The sequence below is a fragment of the Pristis pectinata genome, chromosome 1 (assembly GCF_009764475.1).
Source record: "Pristis pectinata isolate sPriPec2 chromosome 1, sPriPec2.1.pri, whole genome shotgun sequence".
Taxonomy (NCBI): domain Eukaryota; kingdom Metazoa; phylum Chordata; class Chondrichthyes; order Rhinopristiformes; family Pristidae; genus Pristis; species Pristis pectinata.
The window spans coordinates 135,974,208-135,999,459 of record NC_067405.1 but is presented as its reverse complement, the minus strand read 5'-3'; the positions used below and the strand labels follow the sequence as shown (position 1 = coordinate 135,999,459).

The 25,252-nt window shown below is 37.2% G+C and overlaps 1 protein-coding gene across 2 annotated transcripts in view; it reads left to right on the top strand.

Annotated features, from left to right (window-relative positions):
* Positions 1 to 25,252, top strand: part of LOC127570152 (YLP motif-containing protein 1-like) — an 88,148-nt gene that overhangs the window by 51,692 nt on the left and 11,204 nt on the right. For both annotated transcript variants that reach the window (XM_052015405.1, XM_052015399.1), the window contains exons 7-19: positions 1,280 to 1,394; positions 3,883 to 4,108; positions 5,215 to 5,304; positions 5,486 to 5,660; positions 6,436 to 6,584; positions 7,913 to 8,058; positions 9,152 to 9,214; positions 10,426 to 10,545; positions 15,401 to 15,577; positions 15,974 to 16,057; positions 16,510 to 16,593; positions 17,384 to 17,494; positions 19,879 to 19,930. In XM_052015405.1, the coding sequence (XP_051871365.1) occupies positions 1,280 to 1,394; positions 3,883 to 4,108; positions 5,215 to 5,304; positions 5,486 to 5,660; positions 6,436 to 6,584; positions 7,913 to 8,058; positions 9,152 to 9,214; positions 10,426 to 10,545; positions 15,401 to 15,577; positions 15,974 to 16,057; positions 16,510 to 16,593; positions 17,384 to 17,494; positions 19,879 to 19,930 (1,592 nt within the window). The remainder of the gene's footprint in view (positions 1 to 1,279; positions 1,395 to 3,882; positions 4,109 to 5,214; positions 5,305 to 5,485; positions 5,661 to 6,435; positions 6,585 to 7,912; positions 8,059 to 9,151; positions 9,215 to 10,425; positions 10,546 to 15,400; positions 15,578 to 15,973; positions 16,058 to 16,509; positions 16,594 to 17,383; positions 17,495 to 19,878; positions 19,931 to 25,252) is intronic.

The window sequence follows — 25,252 nt, the reverse complement described above, 5'->3', positions numbered from 1 at the left end:
TGTAATTTCTCTTAATGCTTCCGGTGAAGGAATACTCTGCCTGTGGTGGCTCTCCTGATAAATGGGTAGTGGTTCCAGTTGGAAAATGTTCAGGTGTGAAGATCTGCCAGAGGTAGAATCGACATTGGCTTTGATGTCAGTTGTCATTAAATAGCTGACTGAGCTGTACTTCCAAGAGTTTTATCTATTGATTATACTAATTATTTTCCTTATCTATTAATGATGTTATCTCCTTTAATTTTCTTTTGACTTTGAAGCTTCAGATTGGTTCCCAGTTCAATCTGCAGCAGTTTTTTTTCAATGTGGGTCAAAATTCTCTGGTTTCTTAATGGGACCAACAATGAGATCTTTGTTTCTTGTGGTCAAAACTCTCTGTTGGACCCTTTTTTTATGCCTATTGGGTTTAAAGGTCTTTAACTTGAGGAACTTCCTGAACACGAGAACAAGTCCAGTGGAAGTCTTTTTGTTTGCATTGACCTGGTTGAGGAAGTGTGATTTCTGAGATGATCTGAAATGTGGAAGCTTAATGTGCAGAAACCTGTCAACAGAGCATGATTATGGTTTATATTGATGAGTTGTGGGTGAATAAGATTGGTGTGATCATGGTAAAATCATTATTGACCTGTGATATTCAGCAACGGAATTTAGCAAGGATATAGCTGTAAATTGGATATTCTATGGACAAGAGTTCTTTGATGTTCTGATCAGCTTCCTTATCTTTTCAAGGGTGATTTGATTTATTTTTAGGAACAAATGGGACAATAACCAGGGGAAAGTATCACTTTTGTTTATCATTTAATTACTTCCTAATGAACAATCAGTTGAAAGAAACTTCTAGAAGCCTTTCATCAGTGACAAAATCATGAACTTTAAAAGCAAGCTATTTTACTGTACAATGTGAAGCATCAGAATATAACAACTTGACATTTACCCAAAAATTAATTCATTAGAATTATTAACACATTTGATACATTTCTGTAAGAGAATTGGATCATACACATTATTGCTCCACCCTCAGCCATACCGAGTTCCCTGGGATATTTTTCAACTACCACGTGTGAAAGTGGTCAAAACCCCAAGAACGGTGTCAAGTCCTTGTCACTTTTCTTGTGCTTGAAGCAAGACAGGTATTTTACCCATGAAATAAAACTTCAGCATTCTTGGTCACTAGGATCAAGCATTGTGTCTGTTACGCTGGAGGACGTGTAGCTTTCTGATTCTGTTATCAGTATAACTTCATCTCCTTCACCAGATTAAGCCCAGTTTTTTTGTACTTCAGTGAGTTACAGGAGATTGAAAGAGTACCTCTACTTCCTGGCAAAACAGATTCAGCTGGAATTCCTCCAGTAATTCAAGATTATCAAAGCTCTAAAACTGGTAAAGACTTTTACAAGGTAAGGGAATAGCCTGTATTAAGCGAGCATAAAGCAAACAGCTAGCATTAAGCGAAATGAACAGTAGTGGGTTTGAGTTATCTACAGCAATTACATGAAAATGTTCTGCAGAATATATCATGAAAGAGAGTTGTCATTTTCTTTAATCTTTAAAAGGGACTGAGAATAGGTCCCCTTAAAGGGTCAATGTGGTTGTCTATGTGTGGAGCCACAGGAGATGGGTGGGGTCTTAAATGAATATTTCTCATCTGTATACTGTGGAGAAAGTCACAGAAGCTAGGGAAGATCACAGTGATGTCTTGAAACAAATCCACATTACAAAAGAGGAGATGCTGGCAGTCTTAAAACATATAAAGGTGGGTAAATACCCAGGGCCTGACCAAGTGAACATCGTGGAAATTGTGGGAAGCCAGGGAGGAAATTGCTATGGTCCTGGCAGAGGTACTTGTGTCACCGTTAGCCACAGGTGGGGGACTGGAAGGTGGCTAATGTTGTGCTTTTATTTAAGAAGGGCTATAAGGGCAAGCCAGAGACCTATAGGCCAGTGAGCCTCACATGAGTGATGGGAAATTTACTGGAGGGGATTCTGAGAGACCGGATCTACCTGCATTTGGAAAGGCATGGACTGATTAGGCAGAGTCAACATGGCTTTGTGCATGAGAAATTGTGTCTCACAAATTTGTTTGAGTTTTTTTTTAAAGAGGATTGACAAGGGAAGGTCAGTAGATGTTGTCCAGGGTCCTGCACGGTAGACTGATCTGGAAGGTTAGATCACATGGAATCTAGGGTGAGGTAGCCAATTAGTACAAAATTGGCTTTGTGGTGGGAGTCACTTGGTGGTAGTGGAGGGTTGTTTTTCAGATTGGAGGCCTTTGACCAGTGGTGCCACAGGGATTGGTGCTGGCTCCACTGTTCTTTGTCATCTATATAAATGATTTGGATGAGAATGTAGACACAAGAGACTGCAGATGCCCAAACCTGGAGCAACAAACAATCTGCTGGAGGAAATCTGCTGCTCAACTGCTGAGTTCCTCCAGCAGATTGTTTGTTGGATGAGAATTTATTTGACATGGCAGTAAGTTTGCAGATGACACCAAAATTGCTGGTGTAATGGACAATGAAGAAGGTTATCTAAGATTACAACAGGATCTAGATCAACTGGGAAAGTGGGCTAAGGAATGACAGATGGAATTTAACTCTGACAAATGCAAAGTGTTGCATTTTAACCCAGATACAACTTGCACTGTAAATGGCAGGGCCCTGGCGAGTGTTGCAGAACAGATCAACCGAGGAGTACAAGTACATAATTGCCTGATAGTGGCAACACAGGTAGACAGGGTGGGAAAGAACGCATTTAGCATGCTTTCCTTCATCAGTCAGGGCACTAAGTACCAGAGTTGGGATGTCACGTTACAGCTGTACAAGATGTTGGTGAGACTGCACTTGGAGTTTTGTGTACAGTTCTGATCGCTATACTATAGGAAGTATGTCATTAACCTGGAAAGAGTGCAGAAAAGATTCATGATGATGTTACCCGGACTAGAAGGCTTGATTATAAAGAGAGATCGATAGGCTAGGACTTCTTTTTTCCCTGGAGCATAGGAGGCTGAAGGGTTACCTTACAGAGGTATATAGAAAGCTGAGGGTCACAGATAAGGTGAATGGTCACAGTCTTTTCCCCAGTGCAGAGGGGTCTAAAATTAGAGGGCATAGGTTTAAGGTGAGAGGGAAAAGATTTATAGGGGACCTGAGGGGCAATATATGATATATGCAACGAGCTGCCAGAGGCGGTGGTAGAGGAGGGTGCAATAACAATGGTTAAAAGACATTTAGACAAATATATGGATGGGAAAGGTTTAAGAGGGATAATGGCCAAACGCAGGCAAATAGGGCTAGCTCAGGTAGGCAACTTGGTGAGCATGGACAAGTTGAGCGGAAGGGCATGGTTCTGTGCTCAATGATTCTGCAACATAAAATTAAGCAAGAAAGCAGTCAGATCAGACCATCTGTGAAGTACAAACAATATTCTGCAACTTATTATTATCTCTGTTTTTCTTTCTATGTTCTTTGACTTAAAAGTTTAATTAAAAAATGACTATCTTCCAGTGTGAATTAAACTCATGAGACCAGATTTGGTAGGGATGGCAGATTTTCATTCTTGAAGGATTTTAATGAGGCATTTGAATTTTTATGACTTATCTCACAGCTTTTAAGGCCATAATTTTCTTGTACAGGACAGCAAATGACCAAAGTTTAGGTTTGCTGTGGATTTTGAGTTCATGCTTACTAAATTTGTAATTCTTTGTCAACTTGAATAAAAAATGCTGCATTTTTTTTCCAGTTTTATTGTTCTAAGACAGTTTATTTGGTTCCTCTTAGGTAAGGTATCTTTTATGCATAGCATTTTTAATATTTTGTGAACTGTCGTGACAGTGTTCTATGCAAGCATCTTATTCGTGTCATCACTTTTTTCTAAATGTGATTGTAGGATATGGCAAGCACTGAAAACTCATTACTTGGCCCCGGACCACCTGATGCCCCCATCCAGTCAGAGCGTTGGGACACAGACACATTCCATGGTTTGTGGGATTCTGTGTCTGAACCCAAAAATTCTGATTCTAATTATGGTTACAGTGAGCCTTCGCCAATCTCAACCGCTTCTCTGAATAAGGCACCACCAATTCAGAAAACTGTTGATTATGGACATGGACGTGGTAAGTGTGAAATCGACATTGCTTGCATTTATCTAATATGTTCAAAGCAGTCAAATATCCTCAGACACTTCACTAAAACGTAGTAACCAAAATGACATTGAGTGAGGTAGGGAAAACTTATGGTGTCCAGTCTAAAGCTTGGGCAAAGACGTACAGGTTCACCCCAGGTTACGGCAGGGTTTCGTTCCTGTGAACTGTTTGTAATCCGGACTGCAGCCGGAAATGCAGCCAGGCTCCGAGTTCCCAGGTGGTAGAAGATGCCTGCGGCCCCGAGGAAGCCGGTAAATCTATCTAGCCAGTCTCCCAAATGCTCCTCCATATACATGGGCTGTACATAAGTCGGGCGCTTGTAACCAGGAGAGAACCTGTAGATTCTTAGGAGCATCTTAGACGAATGGAGGGAGGCAGAGAGAGTGGAGCCCCTGGGATGTTGAGAGTCCAGCTAATGATGAGGAACAATTATTTTAAGTGAATCACAAGAGGTCAGAGTTGTAAGATTGTAGGAGATAACGTGAGGGTTGGGAAATCAAGATGAAGAATCAGACAGTGCAGCAACGTAGGCCAATGAGCATAATTGTGATTGGTGAACAGGATTGGTGAGATATAAAAACTGGCGATAGAATAGTTTAAGTATATGTCAACTGGACAAAGGCAGGATAATATAGACCTATTGAAGTCTACAGGTAACAAGTACTAAGAATCTTTTGTTGAATTTTTGAATGCACAAGCAAGTAGATTCATGTGCCTGTTAACTACATTAAATTTTTGTCCTTGGTTTCTTTAGGACAGAAAAGTGTGCATATTTCTTTTCTCCACTTAAAGGTTTGTGTCATGCACCACTCCTGGCTAGGTTGACAGTTTGGACACTTCTGAAGTGCTTCAAGTTCAAAGTTTTTTTTTTAACAGTTATCTTTTTTTCTGTATTGATGCTACATCACCCAATAGCACCTTTTTTCAAAAGCAAAATTCAATATTCAAGCTACTCTGCTGAGATTGTGTAGAGAGTTAATAAAACTGGAATCTGCAAAATTCCCTGATAAAATGTAGACATTGAATGCAGTACTTTTAAGTGGATTCTTCTTAAAAAGTTACTTTTTCACGTTCAGATTCAGGACCAGGAAGGATTGAGCAGATCCCCTATGGAGAACGAGTTTCGCTTGGTCCTGAGCCAATACGGGAAAGGATGTATGATAAAGGTAGGTTGACATTTGTGTAGTTCCTTTCCTGACCATGGAAAGCTCCAAAGTTTTTCATAGCATATGAAGCCTAAGGTTAATTATTGCATTCCCATTCAGTTTTGCTAGCACGTTACTACATATAGCCAAATGCGTTAAACAGCCTGTAGACCTTGTATTTAAGTGTTTCTCTTTCACTTAGATGTAATGGGCCCTCGAGATCGTTACGGAGACAGAGATCCGTTTTTAGAACGAAGGGGAGATCCATATTTGGATCGCAGAGATTTTGATAGAGAGCATGATCCATACAGAGATAGATCGATGGGCGATTTTGAGAGGGAAGGATTTGAGCGTGAAAGATTTGGGCGTGAAGAAAGGTAAGCGTGATACCATTTTGATATGTCATTAATCAAGGTGAAGATACAGCATACTGAGTAGAAATTTCTGCTTCACATCACAAGTGATTATTTATGAAGGTAGCCAGGTCACAACATTCATCTTCTCTTTTTTTGTGACTGTGAACCATAAAGTAATGACACAATATTCTGATAGATGCAGAGGTGACATCTCCCTTGGCCATGATGTGGTAGATTCAGGGATGATGTTTCCCGTAGCTGGGGTGTCTAGGACTGACAAAAATTCTCAGTCTCAAAATAAGGAAATGGCCATTCTGGGTGGAGATGAGAAGATACTTCTTCACTTGCAGCACAGTAAGTCTTTGGAATTCTCTACCCAAGAGAGGTGTGGAGGCTCAGTCACTGAGTATAGTTGGATATTAAGGGAATCAAGGGACTTGGCATTAGTACAGGAAAGTGGCACTGAGTTAAAATATCTATTAGGATCCTATTGAATGGCTGAGCAGGTGTGGCTAATTCTTGCTTCTATTTGTTATGTTCCTATGGCTCATTCTGGTGAAACATAATGTTTTTAGTACATGTTCATCTTGACCAAATGCACATAATAAAATCCACATTATAGGTGAATTTTAAGACTTTAAGTGTTGCATCCATTTACAAAACATTCTCTGAAACCAAATTTAGTGATGAAGCTCTGCGCTGACAAGAACTTGTCAGATGGCTGATGCTTTTCATTTGCCATGTAGGTGAACAAAATTCTTTTCCCAGTAATTATTTTTGTATGCTTCACTTGCAGAATGTCTCATGGTCCACCTGGTAGGTCAAGTGGATATCACAACTATCAGGATAATAAAGACCCTTTCAACAGAGGGGGATTTGACAGGCCACAGTTTGATCGCTTATCCGATCGACCACCATTTGATCATACACCTACTGGTTTTGGAGGTGAATATAGAGGGTATCATTATTTATATGCTAGTTATATTACATATTCATGAATTGCCAGTTTGATCTTTGCAATATTGAGGTGACAGCTAACCTAAATACAGCCAGGTGGTTGTGCTATACAAAAAGCTACATCAAACAATTGCATTATGTATCCATTGTTGGCCATCCATGTGACTTTCAGATACAATGGTGGTTCAAGTTCCTTGTGCTGCTAAATTGAGCTCAATAGCATGATTAGAAATTCATTTATTGTTAATAGATTCAGTTATGTTGGGGCCATCTCTAAGTAGGAATAAAATCTCAGAATGAATTCTTTATATTACCATGCAGTCATTCACCTGCTTTTTGGAGACGTACGTCAACATAGGACATCAGCTTTTGTAAAAAAAAACTAGGGTTACATTTCTGATTTTTAATCTTGCTTAAGTTTTACCAATTTTGTTCTTTTTTCATTGTTTTATTCAGTTTACATTCAGGAGCTGTACATACAGTAGGCATATCAGCCATGACCCTTTAAAGTAGATTACTGGCAACCCCCACATTACGGTAATTCACCCTTACAGAATTCACAAATCACTACCAAATATTTGAGCTATGGAATAAAAGTCTCTCTTATGGAATTATTTGTGGAGGGGAAGTTAAATAAATGAATACAAAATGCAAATGAAACAACAAATTTTGTCTATTTTTATTTTTTTCAACTTGCATTTCTCGCAGATAATGTTTTTTTAACACAATAAGTTCATTTTGTTGTCGAGCAGTTTTTTTTTCAAGAGTTTTCCCATATTATTTGCTCTCAAGATGTCTGAAACAGAGCCAACAAACTTAAGTGCAAGTTGTAAACCTAAATGACCACTGTGTGGTCCTCCCAGTGTAAACCAGCAACTACTGAAAGAAAAACATCCTGCAGGAGCGCATCTCCACTTATAACATGGGATTCAATGGGAAATGGGTTTTCACATTACAGAAAAACATGATAAGGACAGTTTCCGAGGAGCATAACCCCTCGCCTGTATTCTTTACTATCATTAACTTTATTTCCATGAGTACAACTCTATTTTGTTTTAGCTACCATTACAACTTAACTTTCTGTTTGCAAAGGTAGTAACTAGGATTGTATATATTCCAGATATGGCTGTACTATTTTATAAAAGAATGAAGTTTTGAGCCTTTTGAATTCATAGATCTGTCACTTAACATTATTGCTTTCTTCATATCATGTTCTGACTGCTGAAGTGAGGATCATTTTGTTTTCTTATCTTTACTCTTAATTTGATTGGTCAATATGGGATTAGTCAAATCTCTTTATTTTCCAAATATTTCAGGTGAAAGGAGAGGATATTCTGATGAGAGGATACCTGCTTCTGCCCCTCATCCAGCACATCCTCCTCCACGTGTTGAAAAGAAACCAGAAAGTAAAAATGTTGACGATATTTTAAAAATGCCAGGCAGACAAAGCCGGCCTGATAGGGTGAGTTAAGTTGATGTGTTTCATGTGTTTTGTGGCCATATGCATCTTGTCTGGAAGTTTATTTTAATCAATTGTATGTAATGTTTGAGTGAAATTTGAACCTGAGTTACAACTGTGAAATAGATTGCAGTCAAACCCTTCCCGCTGAGTCATGAAGTCAGGTTTCAAAGACCTGCAGGACTTTAAATCCCTAATCAAGGCACCAATGGAAGAACAGTGGAGATTTTCTGGTGTCCTGGCATGTACTAATTTCTCAACCACCGTTACAAAAGCAGGTTGCTTGCATTACAAATCTGAAGGTCATGACACCAAATTAGTTTGAATTCCTGTATTCAGGCTACCCTACTCCTATTGATATCCCAACAAACTTGTAATTCACATTTTGTTTAGATCTTATACAATATTATATTAAATTTTCCAGTGAACCTGGTAGATTTAAAGAAAGCATGGGAAATGGAGTCCGGGTGAGTTTAAAATAGTGCAGTAAATAGGGCCCTGGTGAATTTAAAAGAAGGGCTGGAAAACAGAACCTATTGAGTTTAAAAGGAGAGCAAGAGATGGGGCTCAAGTGAGTTTAAAGGGAGCTTGGGAAATGAGGCATGGTGAGCCAGATGGCAAACCATCAGGATTTCTGAACAAATATGTAGCTGGTTATTGGAGCTTTTTGTATCCAAAAATTGATCACATTCAGTTAATGACTGAGTCTTCACAGCTCTCTGAGGTAGAGACCTCATTAGAGTTTTGTATATTTTATTTTTAATCCCTTATCCATCTGAACTCAAGAGATTAGTGGCGTAGTCTACTTAATCTCTCCTCATATTACAACCTGCCATTCCAGGAGCCTATCTGATGAGCCTTTGCTGCTCTTTCTCTGTAGTAAGTGCACCCTTTTTTAGCTAAAGAGACCAAAATTATATACAGTACTCTTGGTGTGGTCTCATCAATGCCCTATATAATTATAGTAAAACTTAACTCTTACACTTGAATCACCTAGCAATTAAATACCATATGTTTTCTGAACAGCCTGCTGCGCCTGCATGTATGTGCAGTAACCTATAGCATTGCTTTCATTGTTTTTCCTGATTTATTGCAGATTGTAGTTATTATGCGAGGACTCCCTGGCAGTGGGAAGACACATGTTGCAAAACTCATTCGTGTGAGTATAATCTTTTGACGGGTCATTGGGAAATTGATGTAAAAATTAGAATTTTATTCTCTGTGAAAGCATTGTATTGGAGCTCCCTTAATACTTGTGAGACTGAATAATATATATTATACAGAACAAAAACAGTCATATTGGAATGCACAATTTACCTTCACACTTCTAACTGGGGAAGGAAATATTGGGCGGTAAATCTACCATTTGCTATCTGGCAGTTTACTTGTGTCTCAACATGCGTATGTAACTCGTTGACCAAACCTAAAGTTGATGTACTGTAAATTGTTGTTCAGGATGCATGAGGTATGAGCTTCCTGGCTTAAGTTTTCTGGAGAGCAATAAACTCCAACAAAGAATCATTGCCTGAGCAGTAGGGATATTAAACTGGCAGGGTGTTTGCCTTGAAGATCAAAACAATTGCTGATGCTGGATATCTGAAATGTTTGCCTTGATACATTGGTTTTTCAAGACATGATGTCTGCTGAAATATGAGGATCATGGCAGAGGTTACACACACCCATTATTTAATCAGGCATTTATTGAAAGTCTTTGTGTGCATAATTGGATTTTAAAATAATATGTTGGAGTATGCAGTGTTTGCCAGCAGAGGTTTAATGTACTAATTTGTGTGTCAGTTTGAACTGACTAGTGACTAAATAATTTCACGTTGTTAAATAAGCTTGTTTTGTTGACTAGTGTTAGCATTTTGTTATACAAAGGCAAAGCATTAATTTGTTCTTGAGCATAATCATATTAAGCTGAGAAATTAAATCCTCTTTCTTTTTCAATCTTTTTATTAATTTCACATTAGTAGAAAATAATATACATACATTAGTAATAATACATATGGTGCAAAGAGATCAGGGTAAAAATCATAACAGTTAATATATATAATCACAAGGAGTAAAAAAGTAATCTAGACCTCCCGCTCTCTTGTTAAGTGAATGTAATATAAAAGGAAAGATTGAAAAGAGATTTAATTATATGAGAAAAGAACCTCCAAATCAAAAAAAATAATAAACCAAAAGAAACCAAAAACTTCGGGGGAAAAAACTGGACTGATATTCCTTCAATTAAAAAAAAATTTATTATGTCTTCAACTCCGCTCCTCTGTATTCAAGGGTTATTAAGAGGGTAAATCCTCTTTGCACAGACTTTGCCTTAGCTTATCATCTTACGTATTTAGTTTGCTATGCTTATATTTTTAGGATAAAGAGGTGGATAATGGAGGAGCTGCACCACGGGTTCTCAGCTTGGATGATTACTTCATGACTGAAGTAGAGAAAGTGGTGAAGGACCCAGACAGTGGCAAACGAGTTAAAAAGAAGGTATGTGCTTCAAAATAAAAGCAAATGATCTCACATTGTACATAGGATTTCATGGCTGCATGTAGTAACATTCTCTGATCATTTAAGCTTGGAGATTGTACAGCTGTAGTTGTTTGACATTTATTTCAAAGTCAAGTTTATCGTCATACACACAAATACATGTGTGCACAGGTGCAATGAAAAACTTGCTTGCAGCAGCATCATAGGCACATAAGATCATATAAGCAGCATTCACAAGAAAAACATAAACATAGATTAAACATAAATATTTAATGCCTATATGTAACTATCCTCCACTTACACCACTTTTCCGGAGAAATTATCCTGCTGTTATTGGGAGAAACCACAGTAGTTTGTTTCCACTGCTCTTTAAAAATTGGTTTACCCATTGACCATCCTTATTCCAACTCAATGTCACAACATAGGGAATGAATACTGCATTATGTCGCTTGTGTGTGCCCAGTTTGGGTTACACTAGGATCATTCAGCTTCAGACTTCATTACAGTCGTAATCCAGACATGGACCAAAGAGCTGAATTTCTAGCAGTGAGATAAGAGTGACTGTCCTCGATCACAATGCAGCTGGATAGCAACCATCTCCAACAAGAGAGAGTCTAAGACCTACACTTGACATGAATTGACATCAGTATCCTGTGGGTCAACCAGACCAACCACATACATTCACCTCCTGGCACCCTTGGCTTTTCCACTATTTACAAAGCACAAGTCAGGAGTGTGATGAAATACTCTCCACTCGCCTAGATGAGCGTGGCACCAGCAACTGTCAAGCAACTTGACACCATCCATGACAAAGTATCCCGCTTGATTGACCTGCATCAGCCCACTTAAACATTCATTCCTTCTATCAGAGAGATGGGTGACTGCCAGGAGGGCAATTAGGCAGGTAGTTCAGGATCCCCTGAGGCTATTCCCCTCTCTAATAAGTATACAGTATACAGTTTTCTATACTTTTAGTGGGACGATGGATTAGCCTCTCAGAGGAAAGCAGTGGAAGCTCCAAGATTGCTACTCAGATCAGTAGGACCAAGATTGCTCTGTTGTGCAGCAGGAAAGCTAAAAGACTAGATGAGCAGTCTTGATAGGGAGTTGATAGTCAGGGGATCAGACAGACGTCTCTGTGGCTGCGAGGATGGTGTGTTGTCTCCCTGAAATCAGGATCAAGGATGTCACCGAGCAGGTGCAGAACATTGATTAGGCTCCACTTGGAATATTATATGTAGAAAGGATGTGTGAGCACTAGAAAGAATGCAGAATAGATTTACCAGGATGTTGCCTGGAACGTCGGGTTTTAGTTATAACAAGAGGTTGGGTAGGCTGGGATTGTTCTCACTGGAGCGCAGAAGGCTGAGATGTGACCTTACAGAGGTTTATAAAATTATAAGGGGTATGGATAGGGTAGTTAGTCAGCGTCTTTTTCCAAGGGTAGGGAAATCTAAAACTAGAGGGTATAGGTTTGTGAGAGGGGAAATATTTAAAAGTGATCCAAGGGGCAAGTTTTTCACACAGGATGGTGGGTATATGGAACAAGCTGCCAGAGGAGGTGGTAGAAGCCGATGCAATTACACTGTTTAAAGCGCATTTGGACAAAGATGTGGATGGGAAAGGTTTAGCGGGATATGGGCTAAATGCAGAAAAATGGGATTAGCATAATTTGGCATCTCTGTTGGCATGGACAAGTGGGGCCGAAAGGCCTGTTTCCTTGCTGTACAACTCTATGGCCAGTGTGTACCAACTGCAAATGCACTGCAGTTACTTACCCAGGCTATGGCTCCCAAACTTTTGACTGCTACCACTGAGAAGGACAAGGGCAGCAGGTGCATGGGAACACTACCGTGTGCAGGTTCTCCTCCAAGTCAGACACCATCCTGATTTGGAAATATATTGCTGGTTTTTCATCATCACTGGAACTGCCTCCCCATCAGCACAAGGGGAATACCTTCATCACATGGTGTATGATTTGACCAGCACCTTCTCAAGGCAATTAGGGGATAACAGATCATGAAAATGAATAAAGAAAAAAAAAATGGAATTTCAGAACACAAGTCTTTATTCAATTATAATTTCCATCTTTTTTTTTAAGTGTCTGCTATGGTCAATTGATAGAACTCTTACCTCTGAGTCGGTAGGTTGTGGAATTTTGAGTCTCAGTTTGGAGATTTGGCCACAGAAAGCCAGACTTAGAGAGTGCTGTAATGTTAGATGTGCCATCTGTTAGCCATTACACCCAGAGGTCATTTAAACCCCGCATGGCATAATATGAAAAGCAGGAAAGTTGGCACTAGTGTCCTGGCTGAAGTTTATCCCTCAGCCAGTCACTGAAAACCATAATTGTCTGGTCAATATCACACTACTGTTTGAGGGAGATTGCTATTCGTAAATTACTTGTTGCATTTTCCACATTGTCACACCACCTATACTTTTAAAGTGCTTAATTGTCTATAAAGTGAGATAACTGAGCTTGATTTGAAAGTGCTATAAAAATGCAAATCTTTTTTACCTGCTCTGACACCAGTGCCTGTGAATATCAGGCAAGGCATAAACCCAAATGTTTGCTGTGTTTTGCCTTATTATAAACTGTATCATTATTCACATCACAACTGAAAAATGAAATTGAATAAATGACTTTTGCATTCCATTATAGCACTCCAGTTTTTTCTTTGGCTTTGTGTGCCAGTCTGCAGTCTCCCCTTGCTAATAACATTTGGAATCAAATTTTCATAGTTCTGCCTGCCACTGAAACAATTGCACTTCTGCAAGATTATCATCAGCATTTATGTGACCACTAGTTAAATCTAAAGATAGCGGACAGAATTATAGCTAAATGTTTAATAATCGCTCGCAGTTAAAAATGACTTGGTCTGAAGCTAGATACCATTCTCAACACACCTAATTCTACTGAAAATAAATCATCCTATTGGGAGCAGCAATTTTCATAAATGCTTTGACTTTAGATAAAAGCTGATGTAAGACTTTACCTTACTACCCCGTATAAATATCAGATATTTGAGAGTGAATGGCTGCTTTGCCTCTGAATCCATAGTATCTGTTCTACATTTTAATTGCAAATCAGGAATTTATCAATGACGATATTAGTCAACTGAATTGCTAACTTTACGGAGTGCCCTTCCCTATTGTGATATTTCAGGATCGCTCTGTAATTCAAGTAGAAGTTCTTATTGAAGTAGTTTTTTCCACAGCTCAGATACTGGAACATTTTATTTTGTGTAACAGATGGAAGAGTTGTTAACAGATGGAAGAGTTGTATTGTAATCATGGCCTACCAACATTGCAGTGCATAGATTACAGCTTGTTTGCATTGAAATATTACATCTCAGAATTGCTCACCATAAGTATTAATAAACACTGGCCAACGTTTTGTTTAGCAGTGATCCCTGGAGTGTTGCTTCTCAACATAGGAGAGTAAAGTACATTGACTAGCCACAAAGCTGGTAAAAGCTGCCAGCCAAGAGGTTGGGAAAAAATCGTTTAAGCACAAGGCAGTAAGTACATTGGCCCTGCAATTCAATGCCTGGTCTTGTAGAAAGGGCACAGATTGTCCCAGTATGAGTTTCATTTGGAGGGGTGGGCTGGTTGAAAATCCTGGCCCTGGTGAGGTTGTCTTGATTTTTGAAGAAACCAGCCATTTTTCACTGAATTGGGTCAATTTCTTAACTTGCTCTCCCAAGTTTTGTTTAATTCTTGGGCTGCTGTTAGGTGTCCACTCAGGAGGCTGATAAAATTGGATGTAATTCTGTTCAATTCCTGGTAAAAGTTTCAAATCTTTTGGAGCAAAATGTAATTGATCATAGAGGGATCTGGTTGATTCCGATAGGTGAACTTAGAAATGAATCACTTTGTCGAACGGGAGTGATCCTGAGCTTCAGTTGCCTGCCAGTTTAATTCTTCATTCCACTCTTACTCTGACCTATCTGTCTGTGGCCTCCTACACTTTACAATGAGACCCAAAGCAAGCTTGAGGAATAACACTTCATTTTTCATCTGGACACCATGCAGTCTTCAGGACTTGATATCAAATTCTCCAACTTTAGGTAACTCTCTTTCTTTCAGTCTGTGTTTGAAGTGGCCATTTCTGCCTGTCATCTACTTGTGATTTTGGCTGGCATTTTCTCTACTAGTACAGACTGCCCAGCTTTTCGCAGAGTTTAACCCAGACAAGCATAATCTGACTCTTAACTGCCACATTTACTCATATGGTCTCATCCTATCAGAGATATTTCTTTTATTCTATCTCATCTCTCCCCCACTTTCTCTTCAACTGAAACCAATTTGTTTTCTCTCTTTCCCATTTCTCACAAAATGTTTTGGATTGAAACATTAGCTTTGGTTCTATTTCCACAGTTGCTGTCTGACCTGCTCAGTACTTCCACCTTTTACTGTTTTTATTCCATATTTGCAGGGATTTTTGAAATTTATATTTGAACCTCTTTGGTTCTGAATTTTGTTAATTGTGTTTCTTTTGAATAGATTTCAGAAGCACCTTTGTTGGTGGAATTGTTTACTGTTTATCTAACAAATGCATGTTAGGGTAAACAGTTGCCAGTGCCCTAGGCATATATGCAATTTTTGTAATTTGAGACAAGATTCAAAACTTGTACATGGAATGTAGGGGCATGGTGAGGGATAGAAGTTTGGTTTTACTGGATGTGACAAGGGGTTAGGACCCAGGAAGTTCATATTTGTAGAACAGTTTTCCAAGTGTAATGAGTTATCAAAGTGACCATTATTTGGAAGAAAGCAGCTGACTGATTTCCTTTGTATAATGAATTGTCCATTTCCTTTTCTTTCCATTTCTCTTTTGCTTTCTGTCCATTAGGTCTTGGAGTATGAATATGAGCCAGAAATGGAGGATACATACAGAAGCAGCATGTTCAAAACATTCCGTAAAACGCTGGATGATGGCTTTTTCCCCTTCATCATTGTGGATGCCATTAACAACAGAGTCAAACATTTTGAACAGTTATGGAGTGCAGCCAAGACTAAAGGCTTTGAGGTGAGACAACTTTGTACATTAAGGTACTTCACAGAGTTGCTTTGGGGAACCAAATGAAGGTTGATAATTCCCTGGTCTGTCATCTTTTGTAAGCAGCATCTTAAAGGAAGAGAGACTGGTACAAAGTTTTAAGAAGGAAGTTACAGATATTGAACCTTGATAGCTGAATGCACAGCTACCAAGTAGTAGTTGTTCTCACAAGGTGCATTAACTGCTTTATCTAATTAATAGGTCTTCAAACTTATTGATTTAGATTATGGTCCATAAAAGTTTTTTATAAGAGTAAAAAATTAAATTGTCAATTCCAGGAAATAATTTGCATTTTTCCATCCTTGTTTTTAAGTTGCTGTAATTGGAAATTGAATGTATTAATATGATTTCTGTCTCTTGCTCTAGGTTTATATTGCAGAAATGAGTGCAGATAATCAGACCTGTGCCAAGAGAAACATTCATGGACGCAAATTGAAGGAAATTAATAAGGTGAATAATCTGGATTTCTGTATTTTTTTTAAGGCCCTGAAGGTGATCTTTGTTCATGGTTTTAACAGTGTGCAAACAAGTATGAGAGATTACGAATGAGGCAAATGAGATTTGATCAGAGTTAATCCTTTTCGATTACTCATCTCTGCATTAACCTTGAAATATCGGGTTTTTTAGCAGCTTACCTTATTTAAGGTTGCAAACTTCATTTCCCTATTCTTTTCATTTCAGTGAGGTTCTGATATGCTAAAAGAAAAGCAACTCTGCTCCATCATTCACTTTAAAGAACTAGTTGGATGTGAATCAAATTTACTCTTGACATTATTCCTAAAAGTTAATTCCCACTGGTGAAAAAGATGTTTTATTGGCAACTGTTTTCGTCGACCTGGAAACTAAATAAGTGGTCGCTTGCTGCGGCTATTGATTACCATGTATTTTGTGTTGTTTTATAGATGGCTGATCATTGGGATTCAACTCCACGCCATATGTTACGTTTAGACATTAGATCGCTGCTCCAAGATGCTGCAATTGAAGAAGTAAGAATCCCAAAATACAATCAGGCTTATTATTTAATTATTGTACTACTATTATGTAGCTTTTATTTTTGTTCATTTGGATTACTTACAAGATTACTATGGTTTTTGTCTGATCCATACATTAGTTGTAATTGGAGATAAAGACAAGGGTGAAAAGGAAAGAACGAGAGATTTTTCAAAAGAATTCAGAGGTTATCCTTTTAAATTTATGGTGGTTACTAAAGTTATGATTTCATTCTATCCTATGAGTTGTCTTTTTTTTCTTTATAGTTGCAATTTCTGTACCTATATGAATGCAGGTGGTTTCGTTTGTAATCATTTGAATGTTGTTTCTTCTTCTTCAATTATTACACATCCTCTATAGACTCATGGTTTGAGGGCCTTTAAAATTAAATCAGTAGTATCAGTTAGTTTCAAAAATGGATTTCCTTTGCTTTTTTTTGTTGAAAACTAAGTGCTAATACAACCCCCATTGAGAAATATTGAATATTTGCCTAGGTGGTACAAGTACATGGATTTCTGACACATTCATGATCTTGAGATACGAATTCTGGTATTGAAATCAAGTGCTTTGTGAAAATAAAGGGAAGATGGTTGATGAACCACCGAAAAGTCATGTTTACACTTACTGGTTTTCTAAGATTGTTAATTGTTTGGGAGCTATTGTTTGCATGGACCCACCACCGTCTCCAGAAACAATTCTTACTGCAATGAACCATGGAAGGAAGAGCAGTAACATAAGTTTACAGTACCTTTTTAAACTTCATTGGTCTCATCATCTACTCTTTAGGTTGAAATGGAGGATTTTGATCCCAGTGCTGAGCAACAACTACAGCAGTCAGAAGAACAGCAACAAGATGAATCTAAGAAGGAAGCTGCTGATGAAGAGGAATATGAAACGGTAGGAGATGTCGTCACAGAACAGAATCTTTTACCTTTTCAGGGAAACTTCTTGCACATGTATTTTATACAGGTATGCTTGTCAGTAAGAAATTCAATGTGTTCCCCTGTCTAAAACAGGAGACAATTGATGGAGTGGAAATTGTTGGGGGTGTTCTTTAATTATCGTTTGTGGGATGTTAGTTGTGAAACTTTTGACCTGTTGGTTATGCCCTGGAGTTCATGTTGTAGGTTTGGTTACCAGAGGTAATGTAATAGTTTTATTTTAAATTGTGTGATGTTCAATTTGGAGTAAAGTTATTCTTGAATAATAAAATCTCTTAGAATTAACGATATCACAGAAAAAACAAATAGATTAATTGGGGCCAAGATCAAAACTGTATTTCAGCATTTGATTTTTTTTTTAGGGATTGGGGTTGGTATTGTTCAGATTGTTGCTTCTTTAAGTGATTTCTCCGTTAGTGATGCCTTCCTGAGGTTATGCAGATTGAAAATGTCAACAATAAATCGAAAGGCATCCACTTGGCTGTAAAACAGCTGTCAGCAGGGTGTGACTCCAATAAGTATCTTTTCTAATATCAACCAGCACTAGTGGTATGTAGTTTACAGGAACAGTGTTGTTGACAATTGCTTTGAAAATGTGAAGAATACAGTTCATTGTCACAGAAAAGGCTTGTTTTTATTTAATTCCTCTCAGGATATCCTGAACTGCCCTATACATAATAAAGTACTTTGAAGTGGTTGATGCAGTAATATAGGAAAAGCTGCAGGTGGTTTACATATGGCAAGGTCTCACAAAGAATAAAAAAAAAGATCCTTATTGTGTCAGTTTTGCTTTTCAGTTGCAGGAGAAACTTTAGCCAATTCACCATTAGTTCTCCCCTGCACCTTTCCAAATAATTACAAATGGAATCTGAGTTTAACGTGCTCTGAATGGAAAAAGTGCACCTCTGGGAAGTGCAGCACTCCGATAATTTCAGTCTAGATTATGTGCTCATGTCTCTGTTGTAGGAGTTTTCTAAGGTAAGGCATGAGTGTTAATACTGAGGCAAATTTTTCAGAAAAGTAATTTGTAATCTTTTTGCTTGTAGACTATGAAACTTGTGTGCTTAGTAGTTGACACAGAACCTCTGCCTACATTCAAGATTAGACTACATAAGCAAATGAGGGAAAAATTGTTGAAGAGGTTTAGTAATGCAGGAGGTAAATACGATTAGGACTACTTGATTGCATGGAGGACAAGTAGCAATGTGATGGAGGTGGCCCAGATGGTCTGCTTTAACATTGTGGTACTTGTATTTCTTAGTATATTCAAAATTTAGTCAGAATTTACTCATGTCAGATTATTTTTCATCTATAGGTAGTTGTTATTTAATGGGCAATGTGGCATGTCTCTGTGTTTCTTACTGACATGAATACCTAACTAGAACTTGCTCTGAATGATATCAAGTAATATGAATATGTTTTTACTTCTATAAAATTGAATTTAAGTTATGAACTATCTTGAAAGGTTTACAGTGGATAATCCTATTTAAAATGTTGAAGTATTTGGATATGAAGAAAATAATTAAGATTTAAACATTGTTTTGAAATTCAATGAGCAGAGATGTAGCTGTTTTTTGATGCATGTTTCATTTAGTTCTGAATAACTACATGTAGTAGAGATTTTGAATTAACTAAAATCTGAAGTCTTGAAACTGTGTCGATCAAAGAGCAGCCCTTCAATTCAGCACAAGAAGTGTGACAATGCAGATTCAAGATGGGTTTGTTTCACGTGCTTATAGAATATGACAGCATGGCTAATGTTTGATTCTATAGCCATCAGTTTCATTTTCCATTTAACATCTGTTCTTTGACATGAGGAAATGGTTACTTTTTAGTTCTAGTATAATTCCAAAATTATTTAGCCACTTAAGAATCTTTTTCATTAAATCTTTATCGCTGTTTAAAGATTTTAAGCAGCTCTGAAAGTCTGGAATCTTGCTGTACATTAGTAAATTACTTCTCAAGGTATTTGTTATATTTTAGTTTTCTGCTGTTGCATATTTATTTTCTATTTACTGAACCATACAAATAGAATTTTAGATATTTAAAACTAGAAGAATATCTGAAGAGAAAGTAATATGCAGCTTTATCAGTAAGCACCTGGTTATGATCTTGCACATGGAATTTGTAAATATATACTTTTTTGAGAAAAGGACATTCTTTATTAGTGAAATGCCATTACTTTCTTTGCGCCATGGTATCTTGATTCAGTTTTTCTCCAAGCATGTGTTTGATTTGTTTTCCTGCTGAAACAAGAGTCATTATCTTCGAATCTATATATCATTAAAGATTTCACTCTAACCAGATAAGCTTCTCTGTATGTGTGTGTGTATGATTTAGGGTTTCGTGACAAAAAGCAAATGGGAAATGGACACATCAGAAGAGAATTTAGGTAGGTACGATTTTTTTTGTTTATAGACTGGAAGGTCATGGTTTAAGAAATACACAAATGTTCATGTATCAGTAGATTCTGATTTGTGCAATGCTATAACCTACTGATGTTTGGTGTGATTCATTGGATGTGGCTAAATGCCTATTGATGTTTTACTGTATAATATGTAATCACTTTGCTGTGATCCTGTGCTGCAGGAATACTTCAATCACTGAAAAATATATGCTATGCATAGCTAAACTTGCAAACTGAAAACTCATCAAATTGCACTGAAATATGTAAACATCATTAGTAGTGGATACTTCAAGTTAAATGTAAATACTTACACATCAATGTGCTGAATGCAAAAATAATTCATTGCGTAATTATGCTTTTTCTGATTTAAGAATTTAAAAAGGTGTCAACTAAACAGTTAGTTTATAGATTTTAGGCAATCAGCACTCAGAAGAAGATACTCTTGCACAATAGGACCTCAACCAAAACATCTAATTACACATATACTCTTTAATGTAGTGTTAACCATAACTCTAGCAATGACCTGTCACAGCACCTGTTACTCTTGTCTGTACTACTTTTGTGATAGTGATCAAGATGTCTTTATTACTCAATGGATTTGAAATTCTAGCGGTAATTGAACTAACTCTACCATCATCCAATGGTATTTAAATACATCCGACTTTTCTGAAATGGGCATTGTCCTATTTAGCTGATGATCAGAATTAGGTATTTGTATTACTTCAGTATCTTGGAAATACATTTGTAACATAGTCTTCTCACTTTGAATGTTTGTATAGTTCATTTAGCAACTTACTATTGAACATTATTTTGCTAGCCAGTAAAATTGATGAATTGCATTTTAATTGAGATTATAATGTATGACTAAATTGGATCTATGAAAAATAGACCAAATCATCCACTTGATGTCTTTTGTGCTGCAAAGTTTTATGTTGAGAACTTTTAAATAGCATAATAATTAGGAGCATTTTTGATAAGGAATTGTTGTAGAACTTGGTTAATATTTGTCCAATGAATTAGCAAGTTGAATTGTCAACAAAGACTACAGCGCATTTTTGCATTCTCATATAAAATGGTTCTTCTTAATTTGTATAATTATATGTCAAAAGGAAAATTATCATAGAAGCTATTGCAAATGAAGGCATTCCTATTTACAGGGTGTCCACCAGATATAATTAACTTTAGCATTCAATTTTTTGAAAGTAAGCTGCTGATCACCTTTAGTGCTTTTGTTGCATTATGACAAACAATTTATTATGACAATTTGTATCAGCATTCTGCATAATACATTATTCTCTTGTGGTATCTGTTCTTCCCACCTGTGCACTCCAGGGTTTGCTTGTCAGTCATCAGGGTATCCTGATGTCCTTTCTGTATACCAGGTATCAAATTCAAGGATGTTCAACCTTAGAGCCAAATGTCATTCAGTCTGTGGCAATCCACTTGTTTAAGCTAGGTGTCTATGTCCTGTTTAGGTTTATGTTTGTTACTGGATTTGTAAAGTTATGTCAGTGATCCAAAATCATCCTAAATCAAAATAACAGATCTAATGTCTGTTGTCATTAGTTGGAATGTTGATTAAAACTTCATTGGTGGTTCTTGAAGTTCCACTGTAAATATCCAGTGCACAAAGGCAAATGCTTAACCATACCCTGACCAAACAAACAATAGGAGATTGTCAGTGGTAACTGAGGGCTGCGGTGGCGGTGACTGTGGCTGCTGCTGGTGTAGTCAGGGTTGGGTGTTGGTGGCAGAAGCAAAGTCTGCACCGCAAAACTGTAGCTTGGTAAAAATATACATGAAAAATCCATCACTCTTCATAGAATAACAAGGTTTTTTTTAATGTTAGTCTGTTGTCTCAAGGTAATAATCATTGCTAATGTTTATGGATTAAACAGTTTTCCTATTTATTTTTGAAAATATTTTTCTGTGTATTTTTCTGTTGTTTAGTTTGGTCATGTTACACTTCTACGGGTGCTGCTTAATGCAAGATGTGATGTGCAGAATTTGATTCTGTGACAGATATGCATAATGATGGTGCTTGTTATTGTTCCTAAGTTTACTGTGTCACATAAATGTTTTGCCTTAATTGCAATGCTACAATTTATCCCATTGGGTCATCCCTCCTTCCCTCTCTCCAAAACCACCATTCTAGAACCACCTAGCTTTCAGTTTAACATCAGGCAGTGAAATGTAATACAAAAATAAGGTCTGCATCAATGAAAGAAAATTCCATTAGACATAGAAAAGTGTATAAACCAATTATCTTATAATCACCTGAACAATGTGAGTCACTTAATGTATGCATTTCTGAAATGGAATATGAATCACCAAAATTATTTCAATATAACATGATCGCCAACTGTTGCATTCATTGTAAATAGAGCAAAATAATCACACATAATGTTCCTTCATCAATTATTGATTATCTAGGCTATGGTGAATAAGAACACAGGAGATTGGCTGTTTACCTGTTTTTAAAACTAAAATTCCGATGGAAAAGAACAGCAATTTTATAGGTCTGATAATACAGAAACGTACTGAGAAATGTTTCTTTATGATATCCTGTCATTGTGGTATCTAAAGGATTCTGAATTTTCCAGGAAAAAAAAACAATAATTTTCCTTCTGGTACTACTGTGGGAGATGCGGCATATTTGCTTCTATCCAATACTTGTTCATTTTTGGAACAAGGACATAAAATTGGTGTGTTGGAAAGGCTGTTGTGACCTTTTTTCTTTATCAGACTTGAGGCAATATTCAGTTTTGAATAAGCATGCTTCACTATTTGGTTGTCTTGGATGTTGTTTCTTGACACTTTACAGTGTCAATTCATACATACACTAGTTGTTTATTTTTTTTAAAATTACTTTATTCATGAGGCCAAATCAAAACAGTGACTAGAATGCTTATTGTTCAAGATTTCATGCTGAAGTCTTTCATTAGATTTCCAAGGAGCCTGTGATCAAAAGGAAGTTTCATGATAACAATAGGTATTTATAAATATAAAGCTAACATTGGAATATGAGCAATTTGTTTTGACTTTTAACAATTTTTATTTGCATTAAATCTGGTGCTTGCCAGTACTTTTTCTTCGAGGTTTAAAAATAGAATGGACCAAAACAACATTTCATCAATGAAAATCAACTCTTCATCTTGATTAGTTTATGTTTTCATTCACACATTTTAGGAAGTTCCAGAATCTACCATCTGGCTCTGAAATTTTGATTTTGGAAGCTAGTCACCCCTTTTTCATGATGTTGTGTGTGACATTTCTTCATGATGTTGCGGCAGTCCTCCAGGGCGTCGTGGCAGTCCTCCGGAGTGTTGCGGCTGTTCCTTGAGGCTTTACGGCGGTCCTTCAGGGCAATGTACTGCAGTCGATAATCTTTTAACTGCTGAAAGCTAACTTCATCCTTGGGTCAAAAATAGTGTTGACTCACATTCTCCATATGACGAAGTTTATGCCCTTGTCAAGGTTCAGCTTCTGGCTGATATGTGACAAGTAGCACTTCCATTGCATGCATGCCAGCCGGTGATCATATTGAACAATATACAGTCCACTTACCTCTCCCTGACATTATCGTCACTGAATGCCCCCACCAGCAACATTCTGGGCAGCACTCTTTACTGGAAACTTAATTTAACCAACCACATAAATATGATAACTGCAAGAGCAGGTTGGACATCAGATACTCTGTAATGCCCGATGCCTGATTCCTCAAACTCTTTCCACCAACTAAAGAACTCAAGTCAAGAATGCAATGGAATACTCTCCATTTGGATAGGTGGCTACCTCTCAAGAGAAATGACTATCTCCAGGCTGCACTGTGGAAACTCATTGTGGACTCTTCAAGAGCACTTCTGAAATTTGTGACCTTTACTACTTAGAAGCAGCAGCAGCAACACAAGAGAACTGCCTGCATCTTTCCCTCTGAGAGACAGACCATCGTAACTTAGATGTACATTAAACTTTTGGACATTTAAGTACAGACATTTGAATTTGACAAATGAAATACTTTTGGTAGCTTCCTATCCAAAACTGATGAATTTAGATTCTTTAGGAGTAGGCAAGCACAGAAAACTCCAGATGATAAACTAAGTACAATAAAACAGTCAAATCTTTATTTCACATTTGAAGGAAACTCTTCTCTCTGACATAATTGCATATTATTGCTAAACATCAGAATAATTTACTCCCAAGAGTGAGCTTTAAGTGTTGGAAATTTTGTGATAGCTATTGCCCTTCCAGGTTTTACTGTGAAGCAAGCTTATCGGTGCAGATGTACTGTGTCCTGATTCTGAGCTCTTACCCTTATAAAACCTCATATAGAACGATGCCATTAGCCAAAATGGTACTCCGTAATCTTGTGCAAATAGCTTGTTCCAGGATTCTATGCTTTCCATTGCTTACAGAAGAATCATATTTTAACTTGGAGCAACACCATACAAAGTAAACTAACTTATTTGATTTGAATTACTGATTGTGTAATCTTTGGTTAGCAGCATAATCAGTATACTTAATAGAAAATTATTGCATGCAAATACTTTGGATTTTTCCTGGTAATGTGAATTTGCAGTATTCTTTTCCCACTATTTTCCAATTTACTTAGTATATAATGTGTATGAAATAAGGATATCAACTTACAAAAATGCTGACTCTCACCTTCGAACACTTTCATTAATTTAAGAGCAAGCCAAAGTACTTTGTTTACTTGCATTTCTACACAAGGCAGCTATAATGAAATATACAGTCTTGATCACACTGGAGAATTTTCAGGTCCTTTATAAGTGTCAACTGAATGGAATGTGAGATTTTTAATTTTTTTTTAAATTGTCACTTTTCCATAATAGAATCTTTATGAAGACATAGAGCATTTTTCCATTCCTTCTCAATATTAACCAGACCTCCTGCATGGGATCAGAGTAGAATTGCAGAGTGATACAGATTCAACCGGTTACGTTTTCATGATGGTAGACTTGATGTCTCCATTGCCAATATTTAAATACTAAGAAAAAAGTTGAATTTTCAGTTGGTTGTCAACCTGAAATGATAACACTATATCTCTCTCCTCAGATGCTACTGACTTGCTGAACAATTCCAGCGTATTTTTTTTATTGGATTTCCATACTACTTTGGAGTTCTGTCAATGTCTAGATTTCATGTCAATTGTTAAATCTGATTTTTAAGATGATAGTGGTTCTAATTATGGCAGACAGATTTAAAAAATATTGTCTAGCATAGGAATTGCTGTTAATGGATCATAAGACGTAGGAGCAGAATTAGGCCATTCAGTCCATCAAGTCT